The sequence below is a fragment of the Mirounga angustirostris genome, unplaced genomic scaffold (genome assembly GCF_029215605.1).
Source record: "Mirounga angustirostris isolate CCGP_5_RB_7025 unplaced genomic scaffold, mMirAng1.0.hap1 SCAF_8, whole genome shotgun sequence".
Classification (NCBI taxonomy): domain Eukaryota; kingdom Metazoa; phylum Chordata; class Mammalia; order Carnivora; family Phocidae; genus Mirounga; species Mirounga angustirostris.
In genome coordinates, this window is record NW_026991716.1 from 91770349 (window position 1) to 91797621 (window position 27273).

General features: G+C 38.6%; 1 protein-coding gene across 5 annotated transcripts in view; it reads right to left on the minus strand.

Moving 5' to 3' along the window:
- The window catches only part of ATG5 (autophagy related 5), a 131771-nt gene that overhangs the window by 39905 nt on the left and 64593 nt on the right, over positions 1–27273 (minus strand). For all 5 annotated transcript variants that reach the window (XM_064597929.1, XM_045865249.3, XM_045865252.3 and 2 more), the window contains one exon: positions 19634–19728. In XM_064597929.1, the coding sequence (XP_064453999.1) occupies positions 19634–19728 (95 nt within the window). The remainder of the gene's footprint in view (positions 1–19633; positions 19729–27273) is intronic.

A 27273-nucleotide genomic window follows, 5' to 3' on the forward strand; every position in this document is an offset into this window, starting at 1 on the left:
GAATATTCTAACGAATCAGAAAAAAACTATTATAGGTAATAAACAAGTTCAAGGAGGCTGCAGGATATAAGATCAATATACAAAAGTCAATATTATTGGGGCGGCCTGGGTGGCTCAGTCATTTAAGCATCCGACTCTTGATTTTGGCTCAGGTCATGATCTCATGGTAGTGGGACTGAGCCCCGTGTCGTGCTCCCCGCTTGGCATGGAGTCTGCTTGTCCCTCTCCCTCTGCTCCTCCCCCAACTTGAACTCTTTCTCTCTCAAATAAATGCATAAATAAAATCTTTTAGGGGCGCCTGGGTGGCTCAGCCGTTAAGCGTCTGCCTTCGGCTCAGGTCACGATCCCAGGTCCTGGGATCGAGCCCCGCATCGGGCTCCCTGCTCCACGGGAAGCCTGCTTCTCCCTCTCCCACTCCCCCTGCTTGTGTTCCCTCTCTCACTGTGTCTCTCTCTGTCAAATAAATAAATAAATAAATAAATAAATAAATAAAATCTTTTTAGAAAATCAGTATTTTATATACACTAACAATGAATAATCTAAAAATGATAAAAAAACAATTGGATCAAAAGATATAGGAATAAATTTAACAAAAGAAGTATGAGATTTATATACTGTAGACTACAAAACCTTGCTGAAACAAACTGAAGACCTAAATAAATGGAAAGAAGTCCTGTGTTCAAGGATTGAGATTTAATATTGTTTGTTAAGACAGCAATACTCCACAAATTGATCTACATATTCAATACAGTTCCTATCAAAGTCCCACATTCCTTTCTTGCAGAAAATGATGAGCTGATCCTAGAATTCATATGGAAATATAAAAGATCCAGGACGGCCAAAATAATTCTGAAAAACTGAACAAAGAGGACTCATGTTTCTCAATTTCAAAACTTACTACAAAACTACAGAATTCAAGACAGCGTGGTAATGGCAGATTAGATATCAGTGGAACAGAAAGGAGAGTCTACATATAAAAACCATACATTTTCACTGATATGAGGAATTCTTAATTGCAGAAAACAAACTGAGGGTTGCTGGAGTGGGGGTGGGGTGGGAGGGATGGGGTGACTGGGTGATAGACACTGGGGAGGGTATGTGCTCTGGTAAGCGCTGTGAATTGTGCAAGACTGTTGAATCTCAGATCTGTACCTCTGAAACAAATAATGCAATATATGTTAAGAAAAAAAAAAGAAGAAGAAGGTAGCGGGAGGGGAAGAATGAAGCGGGGGAAATCGGAGGGGTAGACAAACCATGAGAGACGATGGACTCTGAAAAACAAACAGGGTTCTAGAGGGGAGGGGGGTGGGAGGATGGGTTAGCCTAGTGGTGGGTATTGAGGAGGGCACATTCTGCATGGAGCACTGGGTGTTATGCACAAACAATGAATCATGGAACACTTCATCTAAAATTAATGATGTAATGTATGGGGATTAACATAAGAATAAAAAAAATAAAAAAATAAAAAAATAAAAAAACCCCATACATTTGTGGACAATTCATTTTCAGCAAGACTGACAAGATAATCCAATGAGGAAAAGAGAATTCTTTTCAACAAATCATGCTGGAAGAACCAGAACATCCATGTACAAAGGAATGAAGCTGGACCCCTTATCCCACACTATGTACCAACATTAATTCAAAATGGATCAAAGATCTAAATGGAGGAACTAAAACTATAACACTTTAGAAGAAAACATAGGAAGAAATCTTGAAGATTTCTACAGGAAATCACCTTGTATTAGGCAATGGTTTCTTAGATATACAACAACATAAAAGCATCAGAAACCAAAGAAAAAATGAACTGGATTTCATCAAAATTAAAACCTTTTGTGTTTCAAAGATACTGCCAAGAAAGTAAAAGACAATCCACAGAATGGAAGAAAATATCTGTAAAGCACGTATCTAGTAAAGGTCTAGTATCCAGAATATATAAAGAACTCTTATAAATCAACAATGAAAAAACAACCTAATTTAAAAATGAGCCAAGGACTGATTGTTTTTTATTAATTCTATTTTATTATGTTATATTACTGACCATACATTACATCATTAGTTTTTGATGTAGTGTTCCATGATTCATTGTTTGCGTGTAACACCCAGTGCTCCATGCAATATGTGCCCTCCTTAATACCCATCACTGGGCTAATCCATCCCCCCACCTCCCTCCCCCTCTAAAACCCTGTTTGTTTCTCAGAGTCCAGAGTCTCTCATGGTTCGTCTCCCCCTCCGACCCACCCCTTCATTTTTCCCTTCCTATTTTTTTTTTAAACATACAATGTATTATTTGTTTCAGAGGTACAGGTCTGCGATTCATCAGTCTTACACAATTGACAGCACTCACTATAGCACATACTCTCCCCAATGTCCATCACCCAGCTACCCCATCCCTCCCACACCCCACCACTCCAGCAACCCTCAGTCTGTTTCCTGAGATTAAGAGTCTCTTATGGTTTATCACCCTCTTTGGTTTCATCTTGTTTCATTTTTTTCCTCCTTTCCCCTATGATCCTCTGTCTTGTTTCTTAAATTCCTCATATCAGTGAGATCATATGATACTTGTCTTTCTCTGACTTATTTCGCTTAGCATAATACCCTCTAGTTCCATCCACGTTGTTGCAAATGGCAGGATTTCATTGTTTTTGATGGCTGCATAATATTCCATTGTATATACATACCACATCTTCTTTATCCATTCAGCTCTTGATGGACATCTTGGCTCTTTTCATAGTTTGGCTATTATGGACATTGCTGCTATAAACATTGGGGTGCATGTACCCCTTCGGACCACTACATTTGTATCTTTGGGGTAAATACCCAGTAGTGCAATTGCTGGGTCATAGGGTAGCTCTATTTTCAACTTTTTGAGGAACCTCCATACCGTTTTCCACAGTGGCTGCACCAGCTTGCATTCCCACCAACAGTGTAGGAGGGTTCCCCTTTCTCTGCATCCTCGCCAACATCTGTTGTTTCCTGACTTATTTTAACCATTCTGACTGGTGTGAGGTGGTATCTCATTGTGGTTTTGATTTATATTTCCCTGATGCCAAGTGATGTTGAGCACTTTTTCATGTGTCTGTTGGCCATTTGGATGTCTTCTTTGGAGAAATGTCTGTTCATGTCTTCTGCCCATTTCTTGGTTGGATGATTTGTTCTTTGGGTGTTGAGGTTGGTAAGTTCTTTATAGATTTTGGATACTAGCCCTTTATCTGATATGTCATTTGCAAATATCTTCTCCCATTCTGTCGGTTGTCTTTTGGTTTTGTTGACTGTTTTTGCTGTGCAAAAGCTTTTTATCTTGATGAAGTCCCAATAGTTCATTTTTGCCTTTGTTTCCTTTGCCTTTGGAGACGTGTCTAGCATGAATTTGCTGCGGCCGAGGTCAGAGAGGTTACTGTCTGTGTTCTCCTTTAGGATTTTGACGGATTCCTGTCTCACATTTAGGTCTTTCATCCATTTTGAGTCTATCCATTTCTAATTAAAAATCTAAAAGGAAATTCATTTGATCTGATAAAGGCTATGTATCATTCTAAATGATGAAATATATTTTTTAAAGATTTTATTTATTTGGGAGAGAGAGACAGTGAGAGAGAGCACAAGTGGGTAAGAGAGGGAGAAGCAGGCTCCCCGCAAGCAGGGAGCCCGATGCGGGGCTTGATCCCAGGACCCAGGGATCATGACTTGAGCCGAAGGTGGACACTTAATCGACTAAACCACCCAGGCCCCTCCAAATGATGAAATATTAAAATCGTATCAATGAATACCAGAAACCAAGCAGAAATGTCTGCTAGGACCTTTATTGTTCAATAGTGTCTTAGCAATGTAATACTAGCAATACAATGAATCAAGAAAAACAAATGGTTGATAGAAAATAGTGGGGAGAGGTGTTTTTTGTTTTTGCTTTTTTTGGCTGATGCCATAAAACAATATGTAGAAATGGAAATGAAAGAAAGAAAGATAACACCTACAAAACACCTGAAATAAATTAAAAAGAAAAGTACAGGGCCTATGTGAAGACTTAAAAATGTAAAATTAAAAACAGAAATTTAATGTATTTCCACTTATAAATGAACAAGAGGCTATGGGGAGTTGATAAAATTATTTTAAAAGTCATGTGAAAAATTAATGACAAAATAAACATAAAAAGTATTAAAAAACAAAAAAAAAAGGTAAGGGGTGAATTTACCCAGCAGGTATCAGAGGACTAAGTAAAATCAATTAAAAATAATATGGACTTAAGAATAAACAAATATACCAATAGAACAAAACAGCGAATCCAAAAACAGATCCCAGTAGTCAAAATATTTTAATGTAAAGCAGAGGTGGCATTTTTATCTAGTAAGAAAAGGATAGTTTGTATCAGGAGTCAATACACTATGGCCTGCAAGCCAAATTGTGCCCTACCCCTGTTTTTGTAAATAAAGTTTTACTGGAACACAGCCATGTCCATCATCTGCAAATTGTCTGTGGCTGCTTTCAGGCTACAGAGTTATACAGGTGCAACAGAGACCATCGGGCCTGCAAAGTAGAAAATATTTACTATCTGGCTCTTCAAAGTTTACCAGACCCCAGTTTATTTAATAAATGATCTTATTACAATAAGCCAGCAGATGGAAGGAAAAAAAGATGTACCTCTGTATTTCACACAGTACATAAAAATAAATTCTAGATGAATTAAAGATATACATATATAAGAAACATCTATCTTACAAGAGAAGCTAGGTCAGATAATGATGTACACAACCTGCAGAGAGGGGCTACTTAACAAAAAAATACATGTACTACTAATTTAAAAAAAGATATAACTGGCTATCTTTCATCTAAAAATATTATCAAAAACAAACAAAAACCAAAAAATAAAATAGTAAGTGCTGGTGATGATGTAGAGAAATTGGAACTCCTGTGCACTATTAGTAGGAATGTAAAATGGTGAAGCTGCTATGGAAAACAGTATCCTGTTTGGATGGCAGCTCCTCAAAACTTAAAAAACAGAAGTAACCATATGATCCAGCAATTCCACTTGAGTATATATACCCAAAAGAACAGAAAGCAGAGTCTCAAAGATACCCACACACCTATTGTGATGGTAAATTTTCTGTGTCAATTTGGTTGGGCTGTGGGGCCCAGATAAATACAGTTAAATATATATTATAAATTACTCAGTAGTTTTTTTTTAAATGACTGAAAAACAAAATTAAAGGCAAAAGGTTTACCATCCATTACGTCCCTGCTCTTTTTCTCTGGCCTCTTCTGTTATATGTTACTGCAAGATATCAACTAAAATGGAAAATATTGGAAGAAAAGAATCTCAATTTCTCACCCAAACTGCCACAACCCTGGAGGAGGAGGAACCCTAACAAACACCACCATAATTTGCCACACAGTTCTACTGTTCTCACTTTTCAAAATTCATAAATCAGCATTTCTGAAAACAATCTAAAATTCTGACTCCTTCTCCAGTCTAGGAAGTGCCAAGTTAATCTCTGACATCATTTAACTGATAAACAACTTCCAAAAACAACTAAGAATCATGTTAACTTTCTTAGAAAACAAGTACTATTTATCAGCTTAAAACTAAAACTAATACCGTTAGGTTGTTTCTAAGAGGATTCTCTGAATTTATTTATAACCTCTAGAATAACATACAGAACAAAGTAGATGATTAAGTAATCTTTATTGAATAAATACGAATGGATATTCAGATTACTAAAAATCTTCAGAGGATAAAAAGAAGTTTTCTTAATACGGTCTAACCCTTTCGTTTGCAACCTTATTTTCCCCCAACTCTGGGCTCAAGACTTACAATGTCCCCTCTGCCTACAAAGCTCTTCTCATCACTCTTTGCCTTCCTTAATTCGACCCATCCATCAACTCTTCAAGAGACATTAAACTTCATCAACAAAGCCTTCTCTGCCCTCCCAAACTAGATCAAATTCTCCTTAGAGGATTTAGGCTTCTGTTGTATTATACACCTCTGCTTCACAGCACCAATCATTCATAGTGGTGATTTTACATTTGTTTGTATACTTACTTGATTAGTTTCTTTCCACCTTTGAACTACAAGCTCTACAAAGGGTGATGTATAATATTAATCAACATTTGTATCTCCCATACTGTGCTAGCACAGAGCATGGGATGCAAATATCTATGAGTCAATGAACTCGTTGAATGAATAAATGAATAAAATAAACTTCTCTTACACGAAGTATATTGGCAGCATAACATATATGAATCCATTGCTTCTTGAAAGACATAACAAAATGTGTCTAATTTTCACTCTACAACCTAAATACCAATGCCTGAGGACTTCACGGTCACTTTACAAATCTTTTTAACAGATATCCTCATTCACCATCTGTTTACATGTGCTATTCTAAATAACATTTAGGTTACATTTCTGAAACACTTTCTGCCATCAACCTCATCTCTAGAATACCAGCTAATATGAAGCACCTGGATTTCAGGAACACAGACCTGAAACTCATACACCAAACTAAACTGTTATGTAAATGACAGAAATGACACATTTTGGTCCATAATTGATCTCTAGACTACTTTTGTACCTATTTTACTTGTACCACTAAAAAGTCTGTCACTAGATTATAGTCATTTTGAGCCCATACAATCAAACTACAGATGAAAAACAACTGAAGTTTTCCAACAATCTGAACACAAGGCAGCTTTTAGAGAGTCTTGACAGTTAGAGGTCTTCAAGGTTTCTATCAGTTTATTTGGTCAAGGTGGACTTCACTTTATACGATAAGTATGTCCTGAAAATTCTGTAAACTTAATTATACTTTGTAAGTCTTACCTAGGTCTGATTTCTAGTTCTTTCACATTTCATTTGTGTGCCCCTGAGTCAATAACTTAAAATCCCTCAGCTTCAGCCTCCTCACAGGTAAAATGAGACAATGATCCCTACTTCATATCGTGGTTCCGAGGCTTCAAAAGATATAGTGAGCCTGACTCAAGGATGCTCAGTGCCCCTTCCTTTTCATACCCCTTGCTACACAGGAATTTTATTATGATTCTGCAAAGAAAAATATTTTAGTAAAAGTGGTGTCTTTCATTTATCTTAACAGACCTAGATTTTCAGGTTCTGCTTAAATTTATTATTAATTTAAGGTCTCAAATAGCACAGAGATTTATATCTAGTATGTTAAAGAAATGAAAGGTTGAGATTCATCAAAATATTGCATAAGTAAAAGCTACATTGAATGGAATATCCTAACCATACAAACGAATCTGCTATAAAGGAGTCAGCAACAGAAACCTGCATTACCCTTTAGACCATATAATTACAAGAAAACAAAGCAGAGCCCATCTTTCTTTGGTCAAGGCATGAATGAAGATTCAAAAATACAAAATAGAGAAATGGAAAAAGCCAAGAATGGCAAAAGAAAGGAAATGGGCAAAAACTAAGACTTCTAAATTTTTATATTCACATCGCTTCTCGGCCTTTTGGCTAAGATCAAGTGTAAATTTTTATATTCACTTACAAACCTTACTCCTAAAATTTTAATCAAATTCAAGAACCTAGCTGGAAAGGCATAAAGCTAACAGGAAAGTTGGCTCCTCCTGTTTGAGGAAAAACTACCAACTTCTTGGCACAGGAAAGATCAGGCAGCAAGCTCTTTCCTAACAGAGTCCCCACCTGGCAGCCATGTTTTGTCAAGCACATTTTAAGAATTCTCTAGCTTCCCACTTTCAATCTAATTATAGAACTTTATAAAACCATTTTTTCTCTCTCTCACACACATTCTCTTTCTTTTCCCTCTCCCCTCACATTCTCTCTCTAAATCCTTCCTCTGTTGTGATACCACAAAGAGAGGTATGAATACATCTGACAATTTTTCCCTGAACATATTGATAAATATTAAAAGAACACCTCCACTCTGTACATCTGCACCATGATTCTAACAATAATAACCCCTACAGAATAAGTAACGATAGTATGATATACTTTCCCTATAGGAGCTTAAAATATTCACAGTATAAAAACCATAGTAAAGTATATATGCCAGAACCTGCCTATCCAAGTAAGTACTAGGAGGTATATAGCTCAGAATAGTTTTGAAACTACTCTTTGGGGATTGTCTTTAGAGTTTGTGTTATATTTTATTCCACAAATAAGCTATTTTGCTAGGATCCGGGAATGCATTATAGTACATTACTATGGAACTCATGGTACAACAGAATAGCCCCAAATCAACTACTGATGACAGATGGAATGATTTAATGAATTAACAAATATTCACAAATGCCTATTACATGTCAGGCTCTTTTCTAGACCCTGGACAGACTGCATGAACAAAACAATTACCCTGCCTTCATGAAAAAGATAAACCACCTTCATTTTTAGAAGTGATTAAAAGTCATAAAGCACTGTAAAGGAAATGTTTGTTGTAAAAACAATACATTTGCTCTGAAGTCAGGAGTTTAAAAAAAATAAGAGTGTCGGGCGCCTGGGTGGCTCAGTTGGTTAAGCGACTGCCTTCAGCTCAGGTCATGATCCCAGGGTCCTGGGATCGAGTCCCGCATCAGGCTCCCTGCTCTGCAGGGAGCCTGCTTCTCCCTCTCCCACTCCCCCTGCTTGTGTTCCCTCTCTCGCTCTGTCAAATAAATAAATAAAATCTTAAAAAAAAAAAAAAAAAGAGTGTCACTGATAGAATTATATAAACCTGTAATATGGCTTCTTTGAAGAAAAACTTTAACCAGATATATAAATTCACACAGTCATGCCCCTTTCGTTTTATGGATGAGGAAACAAAGGCCCAGCCAGGCAGAGTAACCTGCTGTGGATGCACAGCTTGTCAGTGTCAGACCTCCCAAAGAGCTGTGGAGGCCCTCCCTTCTAGTTCAGTGCTCTTTCTAGGAAACACTTTTTTTTTTCAAGGACAAGTGCTTTAGCCTTTATGTTTCCAACATTTTCCAACCTTCAGTGCTCTTTCTAGGAAACACTTTTTTTTTTCAAGGACAAGTGCTTTAGCCTTTATGTTTCCAACATTTTCCAACCAGGGTCTAGTAAACCTTCAACGAGGTTTACATGTAGTCACAAACTGTCAGACTAGGAAACACAAGCAGAAAAAGGTCAAAACAATTTTCTACTAAGTGAATAAAACAAAATTGTGATATGGACACTATTGTACACTGTTGTTTTTTTTTTTAATTTTGTTATGTTAGTTACCATACATCATTGGTTTTTGATGTGGTGATCCACGATCCATTGTTTTCCTATAACACCCAGTGCTCCATGCAGTACGTGCCCTCCTTAATACCCATCACGAGGCTAACCAATCCCCCCTCCCCTCTAAAACCCTGTTTCTCAGAGTCCATAGTCTCTCATGGTTCATCTCTCCCTCCAATTCCCCCCCCCATTTTTCCCTTCCTTCTCCCAATGTCCTCCATGTTATTCCTTATGTTCCACAAATAAGTGAAACCATATGATAATTGACTTTCTCTGCTTGACTTATTTCACTTAGCATAATCTCCTCCAGTCCCATCCATGTTGATGTAAATGTGGGTATTCATCTTTTCTGATGGCTGAGTAATATTCCATTGTATATACGGACCACATCTTCTTTATCCATTCATCTGTTGAAGGGCATCTCGGTTCCTTCCACAGTTTGGCTATTGTGGACATTGCTGCTATGAACATTGGGGTGCATATGGCCCTTCTTTTCACTACATCTGTGTCTTTGGGGTAAATACCCAGGAGTGCAATTGCTGGGTCATAGGGTAGCTCTATTTTTAAATTTTTGAGGCACCTCCACAGTTTTCCAAAGTGGCTGTACCAACTTGCATTCCCACCAGCAGTGTAAGAGGGTTCCCCTTTCTCCACAACCTCTCCAACATTTGTTGTTTCCTTCCCTGTCCATTTTTGCCATTCTAATTGGTGTAAGGTGGTATCTCAGTGTGGTTTTGATTTGGATTTCCCTCATGGCTAATGATGATGAACATTTTTTCATGCGTCTCTTAGCCATTTGTATGTCTCCTTCAGAGAAGTGTCTTTTCATATCTTCTGCCCACTTTTTGACTTGATTATTTGCTTTTTGGGTGTTGAGTTTGAGAAGTTCTTTATAGATTTTGGATACCAGCCCTTTATCTGTAGTGTCATTTGCAAATATCTTCTCCCATTCTGTGGGTTGTCTGTTTTGCTGACTGTTTCCTTTGCTGTGCAGAAGCTTTTTATCTTGATGAAGTCCCAAAAGTTCATTTTTGCTTTTGTTTCACTAGCTTTTGGAGATGTATCTTGAAAGAAGTTGCTGTGGCCGATGTCAAAGAGGTTATACTGTGTATGTTCTCTTCTAGGATTTTGATGGATTCCTGTCTCACATTGAGGTCTTTCATCCACTTTGAGTTTATCTTTGTGAATGGTGTTAGAGAATGGTCGAGTTTCATTCTTCCACATGTGGCTGTCCAATTTTCCCAGCACCATTTATTGAAGAGACTGTCTTTTTTCCATTGCATGTTTTTTCCTGCTTTGTCAAAGATTTGACCATAGTTGAGGGTCCATATCTGGGTTCTCTATTCTGTTCCATTGGTCTATATGTCTGTTTTTGTGCCAGTACCATGGTGTCTTGGTGATCACAGCTTTGTAATATAGCTTGAAATCGGGCAACATGATGCCCCAACTTTGTTTTTCTTTTTCAACGTTTCTTTGGCGACTCGGGGTCTTTTCTGATTCCATACAAATTTTAGGATTGTTTGTTCCAGCACTTTGAAAAATGTCATTGGAATTTTGATCGGGATGGCATTGAAGGTATAGATTGCTCTGGGTAGCATAGACATTTTAACAGTGTTTATTCTTCTGATCCATGAGCATGGAATATTTTTCCATCTTTTTGTGTCTTCTTCAATTTCTTTCATGAGTGTTTGGTAGTTCCTAGAGTATAGATCCTTTACCTCTTTGGTTAGGTTTATTCCGAGGTATCTTATGGTTTTTGGTGCTATTGTAAATGGAATCGTTTCTCTAATTTCTCTTTCTACAGTTGCGTTGTTAGTGTATAAGAAAGCAACTGATTTCTGTGCAATGATTTTGTATCCTGCCACATTACTGAATTGCTGGATGAGTTCTAGTAATTTGGGGGTGGAGTCTTTTGGGTTTTCCACATAAAGTATCACGTCGTCTGCGAAAAGAGAGAGATTGACTTCTTCTTTGCCAATGTGAATACCTTTTATTTCTTTTTGTTGTCTGATTGCTGTTGCTAGGACTTCTAGTACTATGTTGAACAACACTGGTGAGAGTGGGCATCCTTGATGTGTTCCTGATCTTAAGGGAAAGGCTCTCAGCTTTTCCCCATTGAGGATGATATTCGCTGTGGGGTTTTCATAGATGGATTTTATGAACATGAGGAATGTTCCCTCTATCCCTATACTCTGGAGAGTTTTAATCAGGAAAGGATGTTGTATTTTGTCAAATGCTTTTTCTGCATCAATTGAGAGGACCATATGGTTCTTCTCCCTCCTCTTATTAATGTGTTCTATCACATTGATGGATTTGCGAATGTAGAACCACCCTTGCATCCCGGGGATAAATCCCACTTGATCATGGTGGATGATCCTTTTAATGTATTGTTGGATCCTATTAGCTAGGATTTTGTTGAGGATTTTGGAATCCATACTCATCAGGGATATCGGTCTGAAATTCTCCTTTTTGATGGGGTCTTTGCCTGGTTTGGGGATTAAGGTAATGTTGGCCTCATAGAAGGAGTTTGGAAGTTTTCCTTCTGTTTCTATTTTTTGAAACAGCTTCAGTAGAATAGGTATTATTTTGAATGTTTGGTAGAATTCCCCAGGGAATCCATCAGGCCCTGGACTCTTGTTTTTTGGGAGGTTTTTGATCACTGCTTCAATCTCGTTACTGCTTATTGGCCTATTCAGGTTATCCATTTCTTCCTGTTTCAGTCTTGGCAGCTTACAGGTTTCCAGGAAGGCCTCCATTTCATCCAGATTGCTCAGTTTATTGGCATATAGTTGTTGATAATAATTTCTAATAATTGTTTCTATTTCCTTGGTGTTAGTCATGATCTCTCCCTTTCATTCATAATTTTATTAATTTGGGTCCTTTCTCTTTTTTTTTGGATAAGTCTGGCCAGTGGTTTATCGATCTTATTAATTCTTTCAAAGAACCAACTTCTAGTTTCATTGATCTGATCTACTGTGTTTCTGGTTTCTAATTCATTGATTTCTGCTCTAATTTTAATTATTTCTCTTCTAATGCAAGGCTTAGGCATCGTTTGTTGCTTTTTCTCTAGTTCTTTAAGGTGTGGAGTTAGTTGGTGAATTCGGGATTTTTCTATTTTTTTGAGTGAGGCTTGGATGGCTATGTATTTCCCCCTTAGGACCACCTTTGCAGTATCCCATAGGTTTTGGGCTGATGTGTTTTCGTTCTCATTGATATCCATGAATTATTTAAGTTCCTCTTTGATTTCTTGGTTGACCCAAACATTCTTGAGCTGAGTGGTCTTTAGCTTCCAAGTGTTTGAATTTCTGCCAAATTTTTTCTTGTGATTGAGTTCCAGTTTTAGAGCATTGTGGTCTGAGAATATGCAGGGAATAACCTCAATCTTTTGGTATCAGTTGAGACCTGATTTGTGACCCAGTATATGGTCTATTCTGGAGACAGTTCCATGTACGCTCAAGAAGAATGAGTATTCTGTTGTTTTAGGGTGGAATGTTCTGTAAATATCTATGAGGTCCATCTGGTCCAATGTATCATTCAAAGCTCTTGTTTCCTTTTTGATTTTCTGCTTAGATGATCTGTCCATTGCTGACAGTGGAGTATTGAGGTCTCCTACAATTAACATATTGTTATCAATAGGACTCTTTATTTTGGTTAACAGTTGGCTTATATAGATGGCTGCTCCCATGTTGGGGGCATAGATACTTACAATTGTTAGATCTTCTTGTTGGATAGACCCTTTAAGAATGATATAGTGTCCTTCTGTGTCTCTTATTACAGACTTTAGTTTAAAATCTAATTTGTCTGATACAAGAATTGCTACCCCAGCTTTCTTTTGAGGTCCGCTGGCATGGAAGATGGATCTCCATCCCTTCACTTTCAGTCTGGATGTATCTTTAGGTTCAAAATGAGTCTCTTGTAGACAGCATATGGATGGGTCCTGTCTTTTTATCCAGTCTGCAACCCTGTGCCGTTTTATGGGAGCGTTTAGGCCATTCATGTTGAGAGTGCTTATTGAAAGATATGAATTAATTGTCATCATGTTGCCTGTGAAGACATTGTTTTTATAGATTGTCCCTGTAAATTTCTGTTGTAGATCACTCTTGGGGTCTTTCTCCTTTTATAGAACCCCCCTTAATATTTCTTGCAGGGCCGGCTTAGTGGTCACATATTCTTTCAGTTTCTGCCGGTCATGGAAGCTCTGCATCTCTCTATTCATTCTAAATGACAGCCTTGCCGGATAAAGTATCCTTGGCTGCATGTTTTTCTTGTTTAGTACCCTGAGTATGTCTTGCCAGGCCTTTCTGGCTTGCCAGGTCTCTGTGGATAGGTCTGACGTTATTCTGATGTTCCTCCCTCTGTACGTAAGGAATCTCTTCCCCCTAACTGCCCTTAAGATGGTTTCCTTGGTTCTAAGATTTGCAAGTTTTACTATTACATGCCGGGGTGTTGGCCTGTTTTCCTTGATCTTGGGAGGGGTCCTCTCTGCCTTTAGGTTTGTTTCATTCCCCAAATTAGGGAAGTTCTCAGCTACGATTTGCTCAAATACATCTTCTAGTCCTCTCTCTCCACTCCCTCTGGGATTCCCATTATTCTGACATTGGGATGCTTCATGGTGTCACTTATTTCTCTGATTCTATTTTCATGGATTCTGAGTTGTTTTCCCTGGCCTCCTCTTTTCCCTTTTTATCTATTATATTGTCTTCCAGGTCGCTTATTCGCTCTTCTGCCTCACTTACCCTAGCTGTTAGATTATCTAGATTGGATTGGATCTCATTGATAGCATTTTTAAGTTCTGCCAATTCAGCTTTCATTTCTGCCCTTAGAGACTCTATGTTGCCATTAATTGATTTCTCCATTCTAGCCATCATCTTCACAATTGCTAGCCTGAATTCCATCTCCGACATCTTGGTTATATCTGCAACCATTTGTAAATCTGCAGCATAAGTCATAATCTCTGAGTCTTTTCTATTTTGGGGGCTCCTCCTCCTAGTCATTCTGTTGATGGGTGTTTGAGGGAATGCATAGAGTCCAAATTATTGACCAGAACACAAGCAAGATGCACCTGTTTTCTTGGGACCTTAGGGTTGCTGGCCTCTTGTTTTCCCAGCCTGTCTTCTGCGGGAGGGGCCTGCCGCGCTGTTACTCAGGCAACCCTGTTTGGGCGGAGTTGCCCTGCCCCACTGTGGTGGGGGATGTGCTCAGCAGGAATCAGGTTTTGGGGCTTTTGTTCCCTGGTGGCTTTCTGCGTCTCTTCCGCGAGTCAGAGCAGAAGAGACCGTTTCCAACCCTCTGCCTCAGAGCAGAGAGACCCCAGTCTGTTCTTCAGTGAGCTCTCCAGGCCACACCGTCTCAGCTTCTGTCCGTGCTGCTATAAACTGCAGCGGCCTGGGTTGTGCGCCCCTCTGCAGCGTCCTGGGTTGTGCGCCCCTCTGCAGCGCTCCCAGTCCTGCCTCCAGGTCGGAGCACGGCTCTGCCCTTTGTGCTTCTAAAACTGCCAGCCGCTCCCAGTTCGTGCACCCGCGACCCCGCCGCTCTGGGTTTCCACCCCGGGTGCTGCCCTAGAGTCCCTTCCCCACCAATACCGGTCTGCGAGTCTGTGTCCCATCCATAGCGCGCGAGGCTGTCACTCACCGGCGGTGTAGGATCCCCACGGCCAGGCACCCTCCCACTGCCATTTATCTGCCGGCGGAATCACAGCTCCCCGCTTCGTACCTCAAAACCAACTGACTGCGATATTCTGTTTGTAGAGATCCAGATCTTCTTACATCTCAGGCTGGTTTCCTGGGTGCTCAGAGTGGTCTGGTAGATATCCAGCTCAATTCCGTGGACCAGGTGAAATAGGGTCCCCTACTCCTCCGCCATCTTTCCCCCCTTGCCGTACACTGCTTTTTCAACCCTTCTAACACTTCTAGCTCTTTTTCACTTTCTCCTGCTCTTCTCCCCTCATTTTAATTTTATTTATTTTTCAAGATTTATTTATTTGAGAGAGAGAAAAAGAGAACACACATGCATGGTGGGGGGGTAGAGGGAGAGGAAGAGAGAGAATCTCCAGCAGACTCCCTGCTGAGAATGGGGCCTGAGAAACATGGGACTGGATCCCAGGACCCTGAGATCATGACCTGAGCTGAAATCAAGAGTCAGACACTTAACCGACTGAGCCACCCACATGCCCCTTGGTTAATTTTAAAAGTGTTTTGTTCTCTTAACTACTACAGTAGCACTATCCTTTAAAGTCACCATACATTTAAATCCAAGGAAAACTGCTAGCCTTTTCAGTTTGGGATTATTTTTTTTGTTTTATTTTATTGTGTTATGTTAGTCACCATACATCACTAGTTTTTGATGTCGTGATCCACGATCCACTGTTTTTGTTAATACCCATCACCGGGCTAACCCATCCCCCACCCTCTCAGTTTGGGATTATTTAACTATAAAGTCTATTTTTAAGCTTTAACATTATATGAGCTTCGGTGACTTTTTTTTTTTTTAATCTTTGGTGTTTTTAATACCCTATTAATTTAATACTTCAAATTAATTATGAAGTACTCACAGTATATGAAAGACTGTGCTAAATCCTACTACACAGATTTTTTTTTTTTTAATCCAACCTTGCCTTCAAAGATACCACTATCATTTTGAGAGTATTATTGCATTCTGGACGCAGGCTATATCAAGAGCTAACTTGGGCAAAGTGCCTGAATCCATCTAGATTGAGAGGTGACTTTCAAATTGTCAAGCCCCAGGAGGAGTGGGGTCAGGCCACCTGAGCCAATCCCACTTGTCCCCACCCAACCTCCCCTTTTAAGCTTGGCCCTAAAGTGGACTGCTGCTTAAAAACCATTTCTGAGGGGGGCCTGGCTGGCTCAGTCAGTAGAGCATGCAACTCTTGACCTCAAGGTTGTGAGTTCAAGCATCACACTGGGCACAGAGCTTCCTTAGAAAAAAATTTTTTTTTAATTTTTAAAATCCACTCAGAAAACTTAAGGACTACTCTGAAATTCTATAACCTTTTTTTTTTTTTTTTTAAGATTTTATTTATTTATTTGAGACAGAGAGAATGAGAGAGAGAGAGCACATGAGAGCGGGGAGGGTCAGAGGGAGAAGCAGGCACCCTGCCGAGCAGGGAGCCCGATGCGGGACTCGATCCAGGGACTCCAGGATCATGACCTGAGCCGAAGGCAGTCACTTAACCAACTGAGCCACCCAGGCGCCCTGAAATTCTATAACCTTTTATTGTTTTTAATATGTACTTTAACCACCAATATCCACATCAGTGATGGTGAAGAAGTAGACTCTCTCTACGGGGTTTATAGACTACATGAAGAATCCTACTCACTGTAGGTATTATACTTAGTCCATAAAATCTGGCTCCATTTTGGCTTTTCTCTGTGGAATAACTAAAAGTATATCACTAGTGAATCTAGCTCTGTAAAAGTTTCTCTTACAGAATGCCTAGGTGGTCAGTACAGAGGCATCTAATGTGAGGTATTTCTTCTCTCATACAACTAGGCTTCCTGCCATCTTTCTTTCTCACATCATTTTATACAACTATAGGAACCATTCTATTTGCCCACTGTCAAAAAGAACAGTTTTCCAAAACTGTTGCACCCCTCTTTTCAGCAGATGGCTTTATTACTCGTTACACAGAAAAGACTTATGCTTTCCCACATGAGTAGCAACAATTTTTCCCCTCCCATTCCTTAACAGTTCTCTGCAAACCTCTCGTCTGCTGAGTTAACCTTCACTGTTAATCCTGATCCCCAAATGCTTTGCTCCACCAATTACTTTCCTTCTTATTTGATAAACACATTCTTCCATAAAATAACCTAAAAGTCTTTTCAGTCCTAGCCTTCCCATGCCTGAGAAAGTTTAGCTTTCTCTAATAACCTACTAGGTTTTCTCCTTATGTATAATGAAAAAAAAAATGTTATCACATTTCTTTTCCCTTGCTCTGGCTACAAAAATATTTGGGGTCAAATCTGCAGGTCAATTTTAATAAATCTGAGTATCTCACTCATTCATAGCTTATGTAATTTCATGCTGAGTTTCCATTTTTTATTTTCAGTAGTTTTGATTTTAAATTCTTTTCTATTTTGTGATTATAAATTCTTGTAAATTACATCAGATGTTTCATGATATGTAGCTCTGACTTTAAATTCTTTTGTTTTCTAATTATTTGTGTTAATTGCCTCAGATTCTTCATAATACAAGATTATGTATAAATAAATAAGCTGTGGTATTTCCAAACCCACTGTATAATATCTGTGATTAACAAAGACTTGTGGAATTAAAAAAAGGAAGCAGAGAAGTGTGGCTAATTAGATCATCTGGTCTTATTCCAACAGGAATTTTTCTCATTTTATTTCTATTGTACATATTATGAATCCATGATTTAAAAATAATCTAGGGGTGCCTAGGTGGCTCAGTCAGTTAAGTATCTGTCTTCAGCTCGGGTCATGATCCTGGAGTTCCAGGATCGAGCCCCGCACCCGGCTCCCTGCTCAGCAGGGAGTCTGCTTCTCCCTCTGTCCCTCACCCCGCTCGTGCTTGCTCTCTTTCTCTCTCTCTCTAATATATATATATATATATATAATCTTAAAAATAGTCTATCTACCATTATGTTAATGAAATCAATAACAAGATACCTTATTTAAATCAGAAACACTTTTCATTCTTTGAATATACTGGGATTTTTGTTTACTTACTTTTAATTAAACAAACTATTTTCCTCTTTAATACAGTTATATGATTGATGCCTCTATAAAAGATTTAAAAAATTGGGGCACCTGGGCTCAGTTGTTAAGCGGCTGCCTTCGGCTCAGGTCATGATCCCAGGGTCCTGGGATCGAGCCCCACGTCGGGCTCCCTGCTCAGCAGGGAGCCTGCTTCTCCCTCTCCCTCTCCCTGCTGCTCTGCCTACTTGTGCTCTCTATCTCTCTGTTGAATAAATAAATAAAATCTTTAAAAAAAAAGATTTTAAAAATTACTATAGAGTCACTATGAGTAAAGACTGTGGGACAATGAAAATGGCTACAAGGGGAACTTATGACACAACCTCTCTGAGTTTGAATGGAAGTTCTGCTTGATTAGAGCCCATGTCTGTGATATTATGTTTCCAATTTCTATTCTCAACTGCTTTTTCTCTAGAGATAGTAAGTAACTTACTTTCTGGAATACCATTCACTCAACAAATATTTACAAAGTAGTTGCTATATGCAAAGCACCTAGAAATTTTATTTTATTTTATTTTAAGATTTTATTTATTTATTTGACAGAGAGAGACACAGCAAGAGAGGGAACACAAGCAGGGGGAGTGGGAGAGGGAGAAGCAGGCTTCCCGCGGAGCAGGGAGCCCGATATGGGGCTCGATCCCAGGACCCTGGCATCATGATCTGAGCCAAAGGCAGACGCTTAACGACTGAGCCACCCAGGCGCCCCGCACCTAGAAATTTTAAAGCACTCTACAGAAACAGGAGTTTCTTCACCCCATGAAACTGTGCTATAAGGAGACTCTACTTACCTATTTTGTTGTACAACACTAAAGACTCACCATTTAAAACAAATACATCAATTCCCCTCATCGGTGGTAGCTACGTTTTACAAAGTCACTGCAAACACTGAATTAGCAAATACTGAGCCACTGTTCCTGGAGGAAATATAGGGTTGGGTTACTGTGTGTCTCTGGTCACAAAATGTTCTTCAACTGACCAATACATAACCTTGTTTTATGTGTGTTTCTTTCTCTTTTAATTTATTTATTTTGAGAAAGAGAGAGAGAGCGCACACATGGAGGGGGGGCGCAGAGGGTGAGGGACAGAGAGACTCTTAAGCAGGCTCCACACCCAGCACGAAGCTGGACCAGGGCTTGATCTCACAACCCTGAGATCATGACCTGAGCCAATCAAGAGTCAGATGTTCAACCGACAGAGCCACCCAGGTGCCCCATATGTGCATTTCTTTTTAAAGACGGCACTTCAGCACTACTCTTGGGAACCATTTTAAACAACAAAATCATCAATAAAAAGCACAAAAGTGTAAAAAGCATAGCACTAAATAGGGAAAAGAAACTTGTTTATAGCAGGAAAACAGAAACAAGAAGGTACGGCATTGCGGAATATGTGAATGTTGGGTGAATCAAATTTTCTGTAGCTTTGCACACTTCCATGAGAGCGCTGCTGAGTACTGACTCTGGCTTACAAATAAATTTTAGAAAGCAAGCAAATCTGCAAATAAAAAATCCGCAAATAATGCAGATCAACTGTATATGAGTCAAATATTTCAGTGTAGCCTCTGACTTGATTGTCACCAAAAGATAAGCTCTGGAAAGCCCTAACAAATATCCTTCAGTTACTATGCAAATTTAAAGAGTTTTGGACTACACTACTTCAAGAAGTAAGATGTCTGAGGCATTCACAAGTTGGTATTGTTAAAAATGTTACTTCCTACCTGATATATTCTAAAAGGGATAAAACGAAATCCATTTTCTTCTGCAGGATATTCCATGAGTTTCCGGTTGATGGCCCAAAACTGGTCAAATCTGTCTGTAATGATAAATTATTTGTTATTAAAAATGAACATTATAATTTAAAACCTCACATGAAGAAATGAAAGTTGTTAAACATCCTCTTAGAAGTTTCTGAAAAAGCATCATTTATATATTATTTTTTAAACTTATCTTTCCATAACTAAACGGAAAGCAAAATATAAATTTTTCTACATTATTGCTTCCTCTTCCTAGATATTTGCATAGACATTTCATCTCATAAGAGAAACCCTGCACAGATGACTACTTGTGTCATCAAGGCAAAAAACATCAGATAGGGATGAATGTCTAGATTCTCTATCCTATTGCTTACTGTCTAAACAATAAAAGGACAGCTTCAAGTGATCTAAGTCTTTTTTTTTTTTTTTTAAGATTTTATTTATTTGCAAGAGAGAGAATGAGAGACAGAGAGCATGAGAGGGAGGAGGGTCAGAGGGAGAAGCAGACTCCCTGCCGAGCGGGGAGCCCGATGCGGGACTTGATCCCGGGACTCCAGGATCATGACCTGAGCCACCCAGGCGCCCCAAGTGATCTAAGTCTTAACCAGAACTTATTTAAAGAAACAAAATCAAAACACCAAACACAATAAACATTAAACAGTAAAAAAGACAAAATTACAGGAAAGGGTTTGAAGGAAATGTGGAACTGACACTTAAGCATTAACTGTCGATTACAGCTTAATCTCAGTGATTAAATAACTCCTTTTTAAGTTTTTTGGGCTCCATTTAAAAAAAACCACTTTACTAAGATATAATTCACATATCATAAAATTCACCCTTTTCTTTTGTTTTTAAATTCACCCTTTTAAAGTGTACAACTCAGTGTTTAGCATATTCAGAGCTGAACAACCACTGGCAGTATCTAATATCAGAACATTTTCATCCTCCCAAAAAGAAACCCATACCCATTAATAGTTACCCATCTTTTCCTCTCTTCCTATCCCCCTAGAAATCACTAATCTTTATTCCAGACATTTCGTATAAATGGAATAATACAATATGTGACTTTTGTATCTGTTTTTTTCCCTTAGCTTGTTTTCAAGGTCCATTCAAGTTGTAGCATGTCTCAGATTTCATTCATTTTTATGGACAAATATTATTTCATTGTATGGAGATAAATTGTTTTGTTTACCCATTCATCAGTTCATGGAAATTTGGGTTGTTTCTACTTTTTGGCCATTATGAATAATGCTACTATAAACATTCACATATAAGCTTTTGTATTGGATGTGTATCTTCAATTCTCTTGGGTATAAACCTAGGAGTGGAAATACTGATTTATATAATAACTGTTCAACTGCCATATGGTAACTATGTTTTCAGAAACTGCCAAACTGTTTTCCAAAGAGGCTACATCACTTTACATTCCCACCAGCAATGTATGAGGGTTCCAATTTGTCCACATCCATGTCTATGCTTGTTACTGCATATCTTTTTTTTTTTTTTTAAGATTTACTTATTTAAGAAAGAGCATGGACAAGTGGGCCTGTGGGGGGGAGGAAAAGAGAAAGAGAGGGGGAGAATCCTCAAGCAGACTCCCCACCAAGCGCAAGAGACCAACATGGGGCTTGATCCCAGGACCCCAAGATCAGGACCTGAGCCAAAATCAAGAGTCGGTGGCTTCACTGACTGTGCCACCCAAGTGTCTCCCCACCCTTTTATTAGAGTCACACTAGTGGGCCTGAAATGTTATCTCCTTTTGTTTTGTTTTGTTTTTTAAGACATATTTATTTGAGAGAGAGCGAGCGAGCACGCAAGAGTGGGCCTAGGGGCAGAGAACCTCCAGCAGACTCTGCGCTGAGCATGAAGCTCCAGGCAAGGCTCAACTCAAGACCCTGAGATCATGACCTGAGCTGAAATCAAAAGTAGCTGGATGCCCAACTGACTGAACCACCCACGCACCTCTCTCCTTATGGTTTTGACTTACATTTCTCCAATGAGTAATTATGCTGAGCATCTTTTCATTTGTTTACTGGCCATTTACATATTTATTTTGGAGAAATGTCTATCAAATTCTTTGTCCCCTTTCTAAGTGGGTTGTTTGTCTTTTTTACTGTTGAGTTGCGAGTTTTTTTTTTTTTTAATGTATTCTGGCTAGAAGCCTCTTACTGATAAATCTATGCAAATATTTTTTCCCATTCTGTTGTTTTTTAAGTAACTCCTTTTTGACTTACCCAGAATCCTACCTTAAAATTATTTTTTATACTCAGAAATTTATCTCAGAGTCAAATCTCTGTAAAGTACATGAATAGTACCAGAATTTCAGATCAGCTTGGTATTAAAGCACATTCTCTACTATTAGACTCGTCTCAATCCAAAGTATTGCCAATGTGTTGATACAGTTTAGGTCACTATAATTACATAAAACAATAAAGTTTAGTTTTTTTATTTTTTTCTTCTATCCCTGTCCTAGAAGACTGGGACAGTCTCTAGGCCTTCTCTATTCTCATTTTCAACTTCAATCTGGAAGTTCATACTGTATCAGAACTGGTAGAATAGGTAACTCAGAATCCAGGTAGTTGAATGTAATTTCACAGATGATAATGAAGGCCTAGGTTGTTATGAGTTTCATGAAGAACTAAGACCAGACTCTCAGTCTTCAAAGCCTGATTCAAAGCCCACAACCGTTTCAACAGTTGCAACCACAAAACTGCACCTTAATGCTAAGAGTAGCTCCTTTAACCACAGTCCTTCCATATATGAATCAAATATTCTTTCAATGCTTTTGAAAAAGTATCTTTCTATCATCAAGTATCAAGCAAGAGTGTGATAGCTAAATAAAATGATTCTTCATGATAACCTGAAATTTTACTCACTGCCTCATCATCAAATCCCTAGCACCTACCAAGGTGCATGCATAACATATGCTCTTAAAGAACAAACAAGAAAATACTACATATATAACCTTTTTTTGAAAACATTTTGGGTTCCAATCCTAGGTATGCAACTAAATAGCTACGTGACTAGAAACAAATCAATTGAAAATTCACTTATAGATGAAATACAGAGGTTCAATTAGTTTCTAATACCTGTTCCAAAAACAAAACTTTATAATTATCTAAGATACCCTCTTTTATTAAAATAGCATTTGCTAAAAACCACAAGCAAACCTTTATTACAAGAGAGATCTAGATTGTTTTTAACAGTGCTTTTTATTTTCTTTTTAATTTTAATTTTTATTCTTTTAAAGATTTTATTTATTTATTCATGAGAGACAGAGAGAGAGGCAGAGGGAGAAGCAGGCTCCCAAGGAGCAGGGAGCCCGATGCGGGACTCGATCCCAGGACGCTGGGATCATGACCTGAGCCGAAGGCAGACGCTTAACCATCTGAGCCACCCAGGCGCCCAACAGAGTGCTTTTTAATAAAAAACAGTGGTTCTTAACCAGGAGAGACTTTTGCTCACCAGTGGGTCTGGAGACATTTTTGGCTGTCACAACTGTTTATGTGTGATACTAGTATCTAGTGAGTAGAGGTCAGGGGTGATGCTAAACATACTACAATGCACAGGACAGTTCCCCACAACCAAGAATTATCTGACCCAAAATGTCAGTAGGAAGGAAAGCAAACACAAACAATAAAAAGTACAGAAAGGCAATTAGTCAAGAGTTTTTACATACCTATATGGCAAAAAAAAAAAAAAAATGGAAAAAGGAACATTATTGTGCCCATTATCATATAATGACTCTAAGCTTCAAAATGACCCTTTAACATATGTCCTGCCATAACAGACACAATTGAAGCATTCCTTTTCTTTCTGCGTGGATGCCCACACGCGGGAGCCCACACACGTTGAGCGGGGGATGAGGGGGGGCGGGCAGAGGAAGAGAAAGAATCTTAAGCAGGCTCCATCAACACAGGGCTCAATATCATGACCTGAGCCAAAACCAAGAGTCAGATGCTTAACCGACTGAGCCACCTAGGCGCCCCTGAAGCATTTCTATTCTTACAACCACATTAAGCTTTCTCAGTAGAGGGCTAAAAGGACACTGCAAGGAGAAAGAGCTTCCTGCTTGCATAGGCACACTGAAACCCCTAGACCCTGTCAGTCCCTGATTTCCTCTGGAGGCCCACAGGGTGGCTTACTTGCTGCTCCCCATACAACTGCCACTCCCTCTGCATGCCCAGACCACTTGTTGGTAGTGGCCTGCACTCCAGTTGTCCTGACTGCCCGGTGACTGCAGACCAGCTCCAGTCTGGGCAGAAGAGTGAATTTCTCTACTAATCCAGTGGATTGAACTATATCTCCCCCCACAAGTTCTAAATCCAGTCTTGTGGATCCTGTAAGTGTGACTTTCCTCCCTTCGCCCTAGAGTACCATATGCAGTTTTCTTCTATCTTATAGTCACTCTTTCATCAGAGTTTAATAATTCTTCATATGGAACTTACCCTGTTTAACCCTCTGATTTCTACCTCCTGACTGGACCCAGTCTGATACAACTATGTTTAAAAGGAATAAAGACATAATAAAAGATATGTATTAATTAATAGTAGCTTTCACTCTTCTTTTATAAGAAGGTATTGAGGAAATAGGTATTTCCTCAATAATACTAAAGACATTCCAACCAAGAATAATCTAGCTTTTATAAGTCAATGTTATTAACAAGACACAAGTAGAAGGAACTAAAAAAAAAGCAGTCCTGAGATTGAGTGTATAACCAATCACCTTTCACACTGAATTCTGTAGTATCAGTATTTCTTCTATCCCCTAGTCAATAACTAAAATAAAATTGGAGTTAGGATGCATTACTACCTTCCTACATATTGATGAATCAAGAACATACTAACTTGTTACCAAGGAATACTTTGAATATAACTATGCTATTAGTTATTATAATTAAGTCATAAAAATTATCAGTCATAAAAGCAATACCTACAAGTAAAAGAAGCATAATGGTCTTTATCTGTTCATTTTTTAAACTATAATTGTAAGTAAATATACATCAATTTCAAGAACTTTCACGTTAACTTAGTTCTAAATCTAAAACAGAACAACTAAGTCGGAGAAAATTAAAACTATCGGTCACTTAGTTTATTCAAAGAACTGGAGAAGGGAAGATAACTTATATCCTTCTTGCCAGAGCTATTAACAATATGACTAATAAGTTGGTTTCTGTTTTTTAAACTTAGCTTATTCATTTAGGAAGGCTACAAAATTAAGAATCACACAACTGAAGGACTGCCTTATAGAAAGTGAATCTATTTTTGTAATAAAGATATTAAAAATAGAATTCCTCAAGATCCTGGTGGTCACCAACTTTTCTCTCTCATTACTGAATTAAGCTTCTATATTGGTCTTGGAAATTTTTAAAAATTCAGGAAAAAACATTTTTAAAAATCAAAATCTCCCGAAGAAGCTTAAGAAATAAAGTTTTCTTTTCTCCTCACGTGGAAAAAACTGCAAGAAAAAAGTGGCAATTTTAAACAATGTATCTGTTCTTCCACTTAAGCCTTATGAGTGGCAAACTCAAGGCAAAATAAATTTTAACATTCTAATGTCACAAACAATACATGTGTCTAAAAGCTCCCCAGGAGACATGGAGGACATCTAAGGGACTACAGGGACTGCTGTTTAGCTTCAGTTCAGCAATGTGGCATTGCTGGCTGGGACCCTCAAACTATAGGAAAGGAGGCAGCCTCCACATGCATGCTCTATCCACTTCCTAGTCTTTTAACATCTGTGATGTAAAAAAAACCATATTTACAGCATCCCGAATAAGTGTCAGCACATAAAACATAGACTTGAAGCTTTTCTTTGAAGAGAAAGGCAAATAGTTGAAAATCACAGCTTCAGAAAATTTTGCATTTATCAACAGTATTATTCGAATCAGTACTACAACTGACCTTGTAATATATGTAGTGTTTTGACCAGAGGCTTTCAAAATACGTAACAGAAAGTATATCCAAGTAGAAATCTATTTGAATTACTTTCTTCATATGTAATATGTAAACATCTTTGTAAAGCAAAACAAAACAAAAAAATGAATAACTTGGTACGTTGCCAAACACAGGTGCATTAAATAGGCAACCTGTATCTTCAAACTCATTTGTCTTCTAAGTCAAGTCAAATTAAGAGAATCCTAGGTTAATAGGGTGTTCAGCTGAGCCACGGCACGGAGCATTCTCTCTGTGGCAACACATCCACTGGTGCTTGGATGCTGCTCAACAAACTACACCCACGCATCTCTACGAGCCCTTCTCTTTGAGGTTTAAAGTTCCTGAGCTATATCGGTCGGGAGGCCCTTACCAAAGCAAAGAAGGCTTGGGAAAGCTTAGGGGCCCCTGAGAATTCATCATGAAGGTAGAAGAAGGCAAGACCAAAGGGCTGGCCTCCACATTAAGGCTGAGAGGAGTGCCAGTCCTGAAGAAGGCAAATCCCGAACATAAACAATCATCTTGGCAGGAGGATTGTACCCTGGGGGAATTTGTTGTTTGAATGAATCAAAAGAGTAATAAAACCTGGATCTCAGGAAAATTTCAACCTGGGCTACCAATTGTCTCATAATAAACTAAGCAATGACATTTACTCCTTTGCCCTACAATAGAAGTGCTACCATCTGGAAAACTGACATTAAGGAAAGTAATCAATATAAATACATATTTAGGGTATAATTTATAATTTATTCTCTCTGTATTCACTGCCACAACTTTTCATAAGCACTGAACCACGGTGACAACCTAATTGGACTCTGTCCTTCCACTTGTATCCCTGCTACAGAGCATTCAGAATGGTCTTATAAAACATAAATCAAATTGTATCATTAATGAGTGATTTTCCACACATGTTTCTAATAGGCCATGGAATAATGCTTTATGATGTACTTTAACAATATGGTTTTAGAAGTACTAGAATCATTACTTAAAAATCCACTGCACTCACTTTCTTATTGCCTGCAACGGGGGAGGACTGCTCTCTGCCCAAACTGCATGTGAACAACTAAAAGGTCTTTCCCTCTCACCCCCTGGAAAAGCAGGTGCTCCTGAAGTCCTCTGAGATCTCACTGCCCATCAATCTGTTCACTTACTAAGCTCCAAGTCATATGATTTTTCTTTTCTGTCCCTAGAAAACACCAAACTTGTTCCCATATCATAGCCTGGAATCCTTGCTTTTCTTACCTTCACAAAGCTGCTGCTTTCTGATCATTCAAGTCCCAAGAGAAGTAGCACCACCTCCTCAGAGAAGATCCCCTCAATTCAAAGTGAGGCATTGTTTTATTTTCTATCTAGACATTTTTGAAATTGAATTTTGAAATTACCCAACTCACGTGTCTAATTATTTCTTGTCTCTCTCCCCCAACTAAATATAGTTCCATGAGAGCAAGGCCTTTGTCTTCAGTCCTAGAAAGTTCCTGGCACAAAGTAGATGCTCAATCAATGTTTAAGCGACTAAATAACGATATGACTGACTGATTTAGGGAAATGGGGAACAACAAAAAGAAGGAATTCCAAATGTAGCATGGCATGGTGGGAAAAAACAGACATTCTGGAGCCACACTGCCTTCGTCTGCTTCCTAGCTTTGCCATTTAATAGCTGCCGGAGTTTGA